This window comes from Heterodontus francisci, chromosome 2 (genome assembly GCF_036365525.1).
Source record: "Heterodontus francisci isolate sHetFra1 chromosome 2, sHetFra1.hap1, whole genome shotgun sequence".
NCBI lineage: Eukaryota > Metazoa > Chordata > Chondrichthyes > Heterodontiformes > Heterodontidae > Heterodontus > Heterodontus francisci.
Window position 1 is genome coordinate 91,133,440 of NC_090372.1, and position 12,056 is coordinate 91,145,495.

Below are 12,056 nucleotides of genomic sequence, written 5' to 3' on the forward strand. Positions count from 1 at the left end.
TTGAAAAATCACGGCTTGCACGTGATTTTTATTCCATTAATTTCTGAACATCACAGGCAATGCACTTGCGATTTTCTGAATAGTTTCCACGCCGCTAACTTTGGAAGCCCTCGAACATTCAGCCCATACAATAATATTGTGGTAATCTGCAAGCAAATCTTCTCCTTGGCTACTAACCACTGATAATTTGCCTTGTGGGTAAATATTGAAACCAGGAAAAAGAATTGATTTCATGTTGCCAAACTGGCATACTGGTGACAGCCATAGCCACTGGCAAAGAGAAACCCGTAGCTGACAAACTGAATTTAAGTCACAATTTATCTCTGATATAACTGAATTTAAATCGTTATCAAAGTTAGGCAATTGCTACTCAACTAAGTGTTGAAGCATTTTTGGCTATAGAGTACAAACAACAAATAACTGTTTTCATAGCCAAGCCTTTTGGCTGTTTTAGCATATTTCTATATTATTGACAAACTGATTTTGACCATCTGTTGTTTTTCTACAATCTGATATGAAGTCACTGTTGGAAGGATGGGAGAAGGCACTGGCTTTGCGGCATGCCCACTTGTCCAGTAGGGACCTGACTCTGTTCTCCTCAAATGTTGAGATTGCTTAATGACAGAGACTTCTCCATTTGGATCTGTCCATGGTTTTTTTCCATATAGTGAGGTCCAACCTCTGAGATTGGCTTTCAGGATATCTTTGTATTTAAGTTTGGGACATCCTATAGTGTGGGATCCTTTGCTCAGCTGGCTGTAGGATACTGTCTTTAGCATACAGGGAACCACGTGTGAACCACATGGGCAACCCAGTGAAGCTGAGTTTTGATAAGCATGCTATCAATACCAGGTATGCACGGACGTCGGTGTTAGGGATTTTGTCTTACCCCTTGATGATGCGGATAGATCTTGAGCAGCAAAGGTGGAATGTATCTAGTTGCTTTATGTGATGCCAGTAGGTTATCCATGCCATCATATCTGTAGAGAAGTGATATGAGACCCACTGCCTGATGGACTTTGATCTTTGTATTGAGACAGAATGCATGCTCTCTGCAAAGCCCGTGGTGAGTCTGCTGAATGCTGAGCTTTTACCAGGCGAAGGGCGATTTCATCATCCAGCATGGTGTTGGAGAGAATACTCCCAAGATAGCAGAACTTCTGAACTGAGTTGAGGGGTGTATTGTTAATTGTGACTATGGGGTCTTGGAGTTTGTGGCCATGGGCAAGTTGCTACAAGATCTCTGTATTTTTCAGACTTATTTGTAAGGCCGAAGCTTCTGAGGTTCGGGCAGCTGGATATCCTACGGAGTGTGTGTTATGAGAGCACAGTCGTCAGCAAACAAGAGTTCGCTTTGTGGCTGTTCTTTGATCATTGTGCACGCCTTGAGCCTTTGCAGATTGAAGAGGTTGCCATCTGTCTGGAACTGAATGTGTGCTCCTAAGTTGAGATCTTTGAGTGCATACAAGAACATGGCTGAAAAGTAGATGGCAAACAGAATTGGAACCATTATGCAGCCTTGCTTGGTGCCATTGGTCAGGATTAGATTAATTTTACGATTAGAACAAAGATAATGAATCTGATTGGGACAACCAATCTTGTGTTGAATTTTTAAAAAAATTTTAAAAGGTGCATGTACATTGTGGAGCATAATTCAGATAAATACTCAAGATTAAGACATTTGAAGAGTTTAAGCCTTAAATTGCAACACTTCCGAAGTCAGTAAAGTTAACTTACTTTAAAAAGTATATTCAACAACTGTACAAATTAAAATTAAATTATTTAACTTTTAAGTATGCAAATATACTCTTCATAAATCAGTGGATTAAAAAATAAATAATATTTTCTTCTTCAGCCACAGGAAATTAGAGAAGATGATATTAAATCCTCCTTCCTTTCCTGGCTAAGTGTTGTGAGCTCCGAGGATTTGCCCTTTTTTGCAGCATTATCAAATCTTGTGCAAATACCAATTGCTGCACGTAAGTTATGAATAATAGTACTACATTAAAGTGGGGTTCTGGTGTGTTTGCAAATTACTTTTGCACTAATTACATTAATCTTGCATTCTTTTGGTAGTAATTGGCTAATGCTACTCGAACAATGAAAACCAATCTGGTTGAGAGTTGCTTTTATATGATATTTTATTTGAATACTGAATGCTATTGATAGAATTAAGGGGGTTAGGAAATCACAGGCATATCATAAGAGTGATCGTTAAAGAAACCAGGCCAGTAAAAAAGATATGGGCACTTCAGTTGATCATTTGAAGCTTTTACAAGTGAAGCAAAGAGGGTTTTGGTTCTATTGCTTTTATCATTTGATTATAAAGAATGGATTGGTTGGTTGGCATCCTTCCATCTGTGAAAGATGATGGACACGTCGCAAACAATCCATTTAGGTGGGGTGTCTTCTCTTGGTGCACCTTTGTTGATGGCTGTGAAGGCCAGTCATTGAGAGGCAGATTCTGCCACAAGTGCTACACATGCAGCTGCCAAGTGACATTGTGAGTTGTTGTTTTTGACATTGGTGCCTGTTGCCAAGTGGCTGTAGCAACTGGTCATCGGATAAGAATGGATAAGACTTTGGCATGTCCACAGTTGGGAGTATCATGTCCACTATGCCCTAACACATATTGATGGCTCTGCAAAGGGTGCCGAGCAGGACAACCAGAATGACACCAAATCTTAGCAGCTGTTTGTTATGAATATAGGCTTCAAGAATTAATGTTACTCTGGGGAAAATAACACACTCTTGAAGGTATATAATGACAAAAGCTGTTCCCATTAGCTGATAGTACAAGGACTAGGGGACACAGATTTAAGGTTTTGGGCAAGAGATGCAGTGGGGCTGCGAGGAAGAGCTTTTTTTTAACGCAGCGAGTGTTAGTGACCTGGAACTCTCTGCCTACAAGAGTGGTGGAAGCGGAGACAATGAATTGTTTCAAAATGAAATTTGATGGGCACTTCAGGGAAATAAACTTATAGGACTACTGTGATGGGGGAGGGAAATGGGACTGATTGGATTGCTCTACAGAGAGCCAGCATGGACCCGAAGGGCCGAACAGCCTCCTTCTGTGCTGTAATGACTCTATAGAATTAAATGACTGACCTAAAGTTATTGCAGTTGCTATTACTACTGATCATTATGTCCCATGATTTATTGGAATATTTATGCCTTGGGTGTGCTGCAAAACAATTATTTCCAAATGCAACAAAATCACCATATCTTCAGCATAGGCTATTGAAATAATTTATTCATTATTTCTGTGTATTGTTTAGTCTTGTATTACTTTGCATTTTTCTGACCATACTTTTTGAAGTGGGAGATAAGCAGGATCGTTTGAGGTCAACTGACCTGCCTCATTGAAGATTAGATCTAAGTCAACTCTCTGCAGCACACTGAGCAATCCAGTACCTGATTGAGGACACTGTTAATGATGTTGGTTTGGAAACTCTCAATTGTGGTGATGGGTTTCTGTAAAATTTCTAATATCCAGCTGAAAAACAGAATTCTCATTTGTAACCTTGTTATATCATTGAATTCTGCTTGTTGCTTGTGAGCAATTTTTTAATAACAAATGCCTGAATTAATAAGTATACTGAAATGAATTGGTTTTCTATTCATGCTCATTACCTGTCAAGAAGTTGCAAAACAACTTTTTTGTTTCATTTCAGTTTTAGTATATTCATGGAGATTTTTAGGAACTCGGTTATTGTATTTTTTTGGAAATATTTTTCATTTGATGTTGAAACTAAAGGTAGTATTTAGTTGATACTAAAACAATTATTTTGTGTTGCAGGAGAGATCGAGTTTATGCTGTTTATAGAACAGCTTGTAACAAAGTCAAAAGCTGAAAGGAACGAATGTTTTTTATTGCATCCCCGTTTGGTTAAAGAGATTGGTATAGAGGTAAATATACTATAACCTCAAATTATTGACAATTATACTTTTACAGTGCTAAGTGGAGTTTTTTTTGGCGCTGGAACCTAATGCTGTTACATATTGCACCCAATGTAAAACAAACCCAACTACTGAGTAGTATTTATGTTGGTGTTGTTTGCATGGGATGGATGCAGATCCATTGGTGGCAATGACTTTCACGTGAAATCAGCTTTTTACTACCTCCTTTTAATATACCTGCTTCTTATACTGGCTGCTATGTGGTGCACTTGGATGCAGAGACAAGTGTTCCATTTGCTTAGAAAAAATATATATATTATTGGCCCCCTGTATACTGATATAAATGTGATAGCTCCACTAATAATCTGCCCACAAATAGGTGAGATGATGGGCATTGGCATTCTGCATGAACAAGACATTAATTTAAAACTCTGCATCATTGTTAATTCTCTGCTTGTGGCTGCCTGTGAAGATCGTTCAAGTGTTCCTCCTTTTAAGATGTTCCTTAAAACCTTCCTCTTTGACCATCCCTAATACTCTTTATGTGGTTTGGTGTCAGATTTTGCTTGATAATCACTCCTGTGAAGTGCCTTGGAATATTTTGCTGCATTAAAGGTCCTATATAAATGCAAGCTATTCTTCATTGTTCTCTGAATGATGGAAGCGTTATTCTCTTGACACTTGACTCTGACATTCATTGTATTATGTAAATATTATCTTGCCAAATCATTTAGTAGTTGGAAGTTTTCTAACTTTTTAAATTTTGTATTAAATACCACATTTATTGTATTCTAATTAATGACATGAAAAATGTTTTATCACTTGTGATGGAAATCACGCCAAATGGAAAATATTAATTTTGTTGTATGGAACTTTGACTGAGACTTTTTACTGGATATTATTACAAATAACTTTTTATAAAAAAAAACAACAGAGCAGCGAAAGATGGCCAAACACAATTTGCATATGAGAAGCCAAAGGCTGGCTAGGGACAGAGGTGATTACCCAGTCTAGCCAGAACAATGGGGGTGCTCTCTGATTCAGTTACCTAGAATGGATTTGTCAATGTTGAATGTCAAAAGCCATCAACACACATTGGGTTTGAAATAGCCAACCACCCCCCCTCCCAACAAGTATGTCTGAACAACCTTGAATCTCAAAGATCAATCCAGAAGGTGCTGTTGCAAACAGGTGGTCGCATGACCAGACTGCCTGTGTAACTGAGTTCGTGAATAGTGCCTCAGAATGCAGACAGTAACTGAATTCCAAGAAAGGAACCTCTCTCTCTCTCTCTCTCTCTCTCTCTCTCTCTCTCTCTCTCTCTCTCTCTGTGTCTCTCTCTCTCTCTGTGTCTCGGTCTCTCTCTCTCTCTCTCTGTCTCTCTCTCTCTCTCTGTGTCTCTCTCTCTCTGTGTCTCTCTCTCTCTCTCTCTCTGTCTCTCTCTCTCTCTGTCTCTGTCTCTCTCTGTCTCTCTCTCTCTGTCTGTCTCTCTCTCTGTCTCTCTCTCTCTGTCTCTCTCTCTCTGTCTGTCTCTCTCTCTGTCTGTCTCTCTCTCTGTCTGTCTCTCTCTCTCTCTGTCTCTCTCTCTCTCTGTCTCTCTCTCTCTCTGTCTCTCTCTCTCTGTCTCTCTCTCTCTGTCTCTCTCTGTCTCTCTCTGTCTCTCTCTGTCTCTCTCTGTCTCTCTCTGTCTCTCTCTGTCTCTCTCTGTCTCTAAGTCCCAGGGATGCCTCAGTGGCAGCTACTAAGCCTCAAGACTACAAATCCTTACAGTCAACAACCAGGGGACATGGATAAAGCCCTTCCTCCTGCCTTCCGGAGCCAGAGAAGCAAGCCGAATTGTGCACGTGGCCCAGTGAGTACTTCAACTCTAACTTCAACTAAAGACACTGAGACTCAGTTTTTAAATTCCATTTTTATTCAGGACACTACTCCAACCTCCCAACTCTGTTTTTCCCCTCTGTAATCTATTGGCCTGTGTGTGTCTCACGTGAGAATGAGTGTGGATGTGTTGTGTATTTTAGTAATTTTTATTGGTTCAGAGTGATAATGTTAATAAACTTGCATCTTTCTTGTTTAAACTCAAGAAAACCTGTCTGGTTCATTTGCAGTTATAATTAGAGGAACAGGAGCAAGTTCTTACTGAGGTGGTAAGGTAAATCACTGTTAAAAAGATAAACCCTATTGCGGTCAAACCAGAGAAGGGGCAAAAGGGGAGCCTGAGACCCCTTCCACACCTGGTCATAACAGAAATTTGTGGGCTCTAGTCCGGCATTGTACCCACAGACAAATGAGAAATTGGAAGTGGGGAACCAAATTGATCCCAATCAAAAAAAAGACTTCATTACAGGTTTTCTTATGGTTTGTGTTGCTAGAATACTAACATGTCCCCGTCCAGAGCCAGTCCCTCGCCAAGCCATTGTGAAGTAACTTTGGATAAGTTAAAAGCCCTATCTATGGAAGAATTGAGGAACTAGAGAACAGGCTATCCTAGACTGGGTATTGTGCAGTGAGAAAAAATTAATTAACAGTGTTGTTGTGTGGGGTCCCTTGGGGAGGAGCGACCATAACATGATAGAACTCTTCATTAAGATGGAGAGTGAAGTAGTTGAATCCGAAACTAGGGTCCTGAATCCAAATAAAGGAAACCACAAAGGTATGAGGCATGAGTTAGCTATGGTAGATTGGGGAACTTTACTAAAAGGGTTGACGGTGGATAGGCAATGGATAATATTTAAAGAATGTGTGCAGGAATTACAACAATTATTTATTCCTGTCTGGCGCAAAAATAAAACTGGAAAGGTGGCTCAACTGTGGCTTACAAAAGAAATTGGGGATAATATTAGATCCAAAGACGAGGCATATAAAATTGCCAGAAAAAGCAGCAAGTCTGAAGATGGGGAGCAGTATAGAATTCAGCAAAGGAGGACAAAGAGTTTGATTAAGGGGGGGAATAGAGTGAGAGTAAACTTGCGGGGAACATAAAAACTGACTGTAAAAGCTTCTATAAATATGTGAAGAGAAAAAGGTTAATGAAGACAAAAGTAGGTCCTTTACAGTCAGAAATGGGGAAAATTATAATGGGGAACAAAGAAATGGCAGAACAGTTAAACACATAGTTTGGTTCTGTCTTCACAAAGGAGGACACAAGTAACCTCCCAGCAATGTTAGGGAACTAAAGGTCTAATGAGAGGGAGGAACTGAAGGAAATCAGTATTAGTTAAAAAAAAAAGTGCGAGGGAAATTAATGGGGTTAACGGCTGACAAGTCCCCAGGATCTGATCATCTACATCCCAGAATACTAAAGGAAGTGGTCCTGGAAATAGTGGATGCATTGGTGATCATCTTCCAAAATTCTATAGACTCTGGAGCAGTTCCTACAGATTGGAGGGTGACAAATGTAACCCCACTATTTAAAAAAGGAGGGAGAGAAAAAACAGGGAATTACAGACCAGTTAGCCTTACATCAGTAGTGGGGAAAATGCTAGAGTCTATTATAAAGGATGTAATAGCAGAACACCTGGAAAGCATAAACGGGATTGGACAAAGTCAGCATGGGTTTACGAAAGGGAAATCATACTTAACAAATCTACTGGAGTTTTTTGAGGATGTAACTAGTAGAATAGCTAAGGGAGAACCAGTGAATGTGGTGCATTTGGATGTTCAGAAGGCTTTTGATAAGGTTAGTGTGCAAAATTAAAGCACATGGGATTGGGGGTAATATACTGGTATGGATTGAGAATTGGTTGGCAGACAGGAAACAGAGTAGGACTAAACGGGCCTTTTTCTGGCTGACAGGCAGTGACTAGTGAGGTACCACAGGGATCGGTGCTTGGGCCCCAGCTATTCACAATCTATATTAATGACTTGGGTGAGGGAACTTAATGTAACATTTCCAAGTTTGCAGATGACACAAAGCTAGGGGGGACTGTGAGCTGTGAGGAGGATGCAAAGAGGCTGCAATGTGATTTGGGCAAATTGGGTGAGTGGGCAAATGTATGGCAGATGCAGTATAATGTGGATAAATGTGAGGTTATCCACTTTGGTTGTAAAAACAGAAAAGCAGATTATTATCTGAATGGTGATAGATCGGGAAAGGGGGAGGTGCAACGAGACCTTGATGTCTTTGTACACCAGTCTCTGAAAGCAAGCATTCAGGTGCAGTAAAAAGTTAGGAAGGCGAATGGTATGTTGGCCTTAATTGCAAGAAGATTTGAGTACAGGAGCAAGGATGTCTTACTGCAGTTATACAGGGCCTTGGTGAGACCACATCTGGAGTACCATATCTGGGCAGTTTTGGTCTCCTGAGGAAAGATGTTCTTGCCATGGAGGCAGTGCAAAGAAGATTTACTAGGCTGATTCCTGGGATGGTAGGATTGAAGTATGAGGAGAGATTGGGTCAACTCGGCCTATATTCACGAGAGTTTAGAAGAATGAGAGGGGATCTCATAGAAATCTATAAAATTCTAACCGGACTAGACAGGATAGATGCAGGGACAATGTTCCTGTTGGCTGGGGAATCCAGCACCAGGGGTCACAATCTCAGGATATGGGGTATGCCAAGATGTGGAGAAAGTTCTTCACGCAGAGGGTGGTGAACCTGTGGAATTCTCTACCGCAGAAGGCAGTGGAGGCTAAGTCATTAAGTGTATTCAAGAAGGAGATAGATATATTTCTTAATACCAAAGGGATCAAGGGGTTTGGGGTGAAAGCGGGAACAGGGTGCTGAATTAGATGATCAGCCATAATCTTTTTTGAATGGCGGTGAAGGGCCGAATGGCCTCCTCCTGCTCCTGTGTTCTGTGTTTCTATGAATATGGCTGGGCAGTGTGGGATCACTTTCCGTGCCAAAGTTAAGAAATCAGAACTCCTAAGACTTGTGGCCAATCATTTTTCCCTCTAACCTCAAGAATCAGAGATAGGGTTGGAATTAGACGCGGATAGTGTAATGTTAGCAAAAATACTATTCCAACAGAGAAAACATGAATTGGAATTCCAGAGAGGAGAAGGAAAAAGAGAAGAGAGAAAAAGAGCGACAGGAAAGGGAAAGAGAACTTTCCAGAAGGAGCAGGAGGAAATGGAGTTACGGTGGCTTGAGTTAACCAGCGGGCAACAGGGGAACGTACCCCAGTGAAAGCATAGCTAATATGGAGACTACACTTAACTCAGGATCATGTGCTGAGCTCTTGAAATTCTCCCAGTTGATCCCAAAATTGAATGAGGGAGACATGGAAGCTTTTTTTGTAACTTTTGTAAAGCTTGCTAGACAGTTAAAATGGCCGGCTGAGAGCTGAACACTACTGCTACAAAGCAAGCTAGATGAAAGTTCATCTAATTATGAACTGACCAAAATGCAATCCTTGGGGCATATGAGCTAGTACCGGAAGCCTACTGCCAGAAATTCTGAATGTTCCAGAAATGAGCTGATCAAACTTACCTGGAGTTTTTGAGAAGTAAGCATCTAGCTTTTGATCAGTGGTTAAGGGCCCTTAAAGTACAGCCCACGTATGAAAACCTCAGAGAGGTGATTCTACTTGAATTTAAAAACTCTCCCACTTTCTATAAAGACCCACGTGGAGGAACAAAAAGTGCACAGAGCAAGGCAACCAAACAGTGCTGGCTGACGAGTTCGCTCTCAGATACAAGTCCGTACCCAGGGGAAAACCTTTCCTCATTACCCCCGCAACATCAAAAAGGATAAGAAGAGGGAGACTGATGGGAGTCCAAACAGTCCTGGGAGTGAAAGAAAAGCTGAATACATAGGAGACCTTCTTCAAGCCAAAAAAAGATAGTGCTGAAAGCAGGAGTGAGACCCAGAGACCTGTTCGTTTCCATTGTAATAAGGCAGTTCACCTCAGCTGACTGCTGGAAACGGGGAAAGCCTGTAGGGTTAATCAGGGCACACCTGACTAGTTCAGGAGAAGGGACCCCAATGGAAAGCACAGCAGAACAGGTTGTGGCTTTAACTGCAACAGCAGTAAGACCCAGAAAAAATACTGCTGTAGGTGCAGGAAAATGTAATGAAATCCCTGAAGGCTATCAGGATTTTGTGTCCAAAGGGAAAATAACTCCATACCCCTCGAGTGGGACAAGCAAGCCCATCGCCATATTCAGGGATACAGGGGCCACCAGATCCCTTTTGTGGGGAAAAGGCATGAACCTTCCTCTAGAGAGCACTGTGAAAGCGAGGATGGTAGTGAATGGTATCAGAGGGCAGTATACGATCGTACCTTTACATTAGGTGCACTTGGAGTGCAACCTAGTTTCAGGACCGGTGACCGTAGGGATTGTCCCTAGTTTGCCTGTGGATGGGGTTGACCTGCTCTTAGGTAATGATCTGGCAGGGGCGAAGGTGGTAGCTTCCCCAATAGTAGTAGAGAAACAGAAGGAGGTCAGAGCAACAGGGCAGTGGCAGGAGACGGTCCCCTGCATTTTCCCTGATTGTGTAGTGATTCGGGTCATGGCCAAACCAACTCCCCCAGAGGAGACTCAACTGGCACCACAGATAGAAGACCATGTTGTCTGAAACTTTTTTTAAGGAGTTCGAGGACACAGGAAATGGGTTAAACAAATCTTCCCTAGTTGGGGCTCAGCAAGCCAACCCAGTATTAAGGAAGTTAGCATAGGCTGCCAAATTGAAATTGGAGCTCTCCTCAAAGATCTGAGGACAAAGAGTGGACTATGGTTCACCAGTTAGTGGTGCTGCTGATGTATCGGAAAGAAATATTAAGAATGGCCCATGAGTTTACAATGGCTGTACATTGTACTGTGTATGAAAAACCAAAGCCCGCATTAAACAGCAGTTTGACTGGCCAAAACTCCACAAAGATGTGGTGGTGTACAGTAGAACTTGCCACATGTGCCTGGTTGTGAGGAAGCCCCAACCAGTAAAATCTGCACCGCTCATCCCTGTACTAGCTTTTGGAGAACCCTCCAGCATAGGGCTGGTGAATGGTGAGGGACCCCTGTCGAGAACAAAAGGGGACAGACAGGCACAGGTCTGACAGACAGTTAGAGAGGAAGGAGACAAAGAGGACCAGTTAAAGAAGAATTCCCAAATGGAACTCCCTACTGTCCGGTCAGCCAACCCCGAAATGTTGGAAAAATTAGACCCCACCTCCTCGTATGTAAATGCCTGGGAAAGGAGCACCCTACCAGGGCTGCTAATAGCATTTACTGAAACCTGTGGGGATAAAGAAAGTTCCTAAAAGGGCAGATAAATAGTGAGAGCGATGCCTCACCAAGTCGAAGTGCCACAGGGAAGTGCAGTGGAATCTGGACAGATACCTGTGGGCAGGAATGTCCCAGAGGACATGGGGGTGGGGGATTAGCAAAGAGACCCTCCCCACAGTCAGGAGAAAAGGGAAACAAAAATGCTCTAAAGTGAGCAGCACTTGTATGGATCACCAGAACACTGAAAGTGAGGTCAGAGTGGATCCACCCACTGCAGTCTCCTATGATCAGAGCTCAAGTTTAGAGCTAATTAAATCCAACAATCTCACTTAAGACTACAGCAAGAACAAAGGCCCAGGGGAAATCTGAGACACCTTACAGGGGCTTAAAACCAATTTATTACTCACTACTACCATGGGGAGAGAAATTAGCAAGGTACTGGAACCCAGAGAGTTAGAACCACAGGTTGCAGAAACAACAGCTAAGGGGTTAAAGCTTGTGCACAAAGAAGAACTCGCCCTAGACAATTACGGAAATTTGAAGCCACCAAGCTTCCTCAACAACCACGTGTTTATTGAGAAGCCTATCCCCAGGTTATTGCAAACAGATACTAAAGAAACTTTAAACCCATTAGACAACACCTAACCATCTCAGACTCGCCTCAAGGAAAAAGGGCAGTTTAAATCAGCACTACTACTGCAGCGAAAAGACAAATGCAACAATGTTAAGGGTTCTGAGTGGATGAGAGTGAATGAAAAATGCATGTGTGTTTTCCTGTGTTTTCTCTTTTTAACTCCCATGGTCACATTTCATTTGGCATGGCACGGAGGTGTGATGAAAATCCCACATGCCAAATGGAAAATATTAATTTTGTTGTATGGAACTTTGCCTGAGACTTTTTACTGAACATTATTACAAATAACTTTAAAAAGAAAACAGGACAGAGCAGCTAAAGATGGCCACATACAATTTGCATATGAGAAGCC

At 41.8% G+C, this 12,056-nt stretch overlaps 1 protein-coding gene across 6 annotated transcripts in view; it reads left to right on the forward strand.

The window, feature by feature from the left end:
* pex1 (peroxisomal biogenesis factor 1) overlaps positions 1 to 12,056 on the forward strand; it is a 110,231-nt gene that overhangs the window by 29,196 nt on the left and 68,979 nt on the right. For all 6 annotated transcript variants that reach the window (XM_068008767.1, XM_068008760.1, XM_068008745.1 and 3 more), the window contains 2 exons: positions 1,856 to 1,979; positions 3,800 to 3,909. In XM_068008767.1, the coding sequence (XP_067864868.1) occupies positions 1,856 to 1,979; positions 3,800 to 3,909 (234 nt within the window). The remainder of the gene's footprint in view (positions 1 to 1,855; positions 1,980 to 3,799; positions 3,910 to 12,056) is intronic.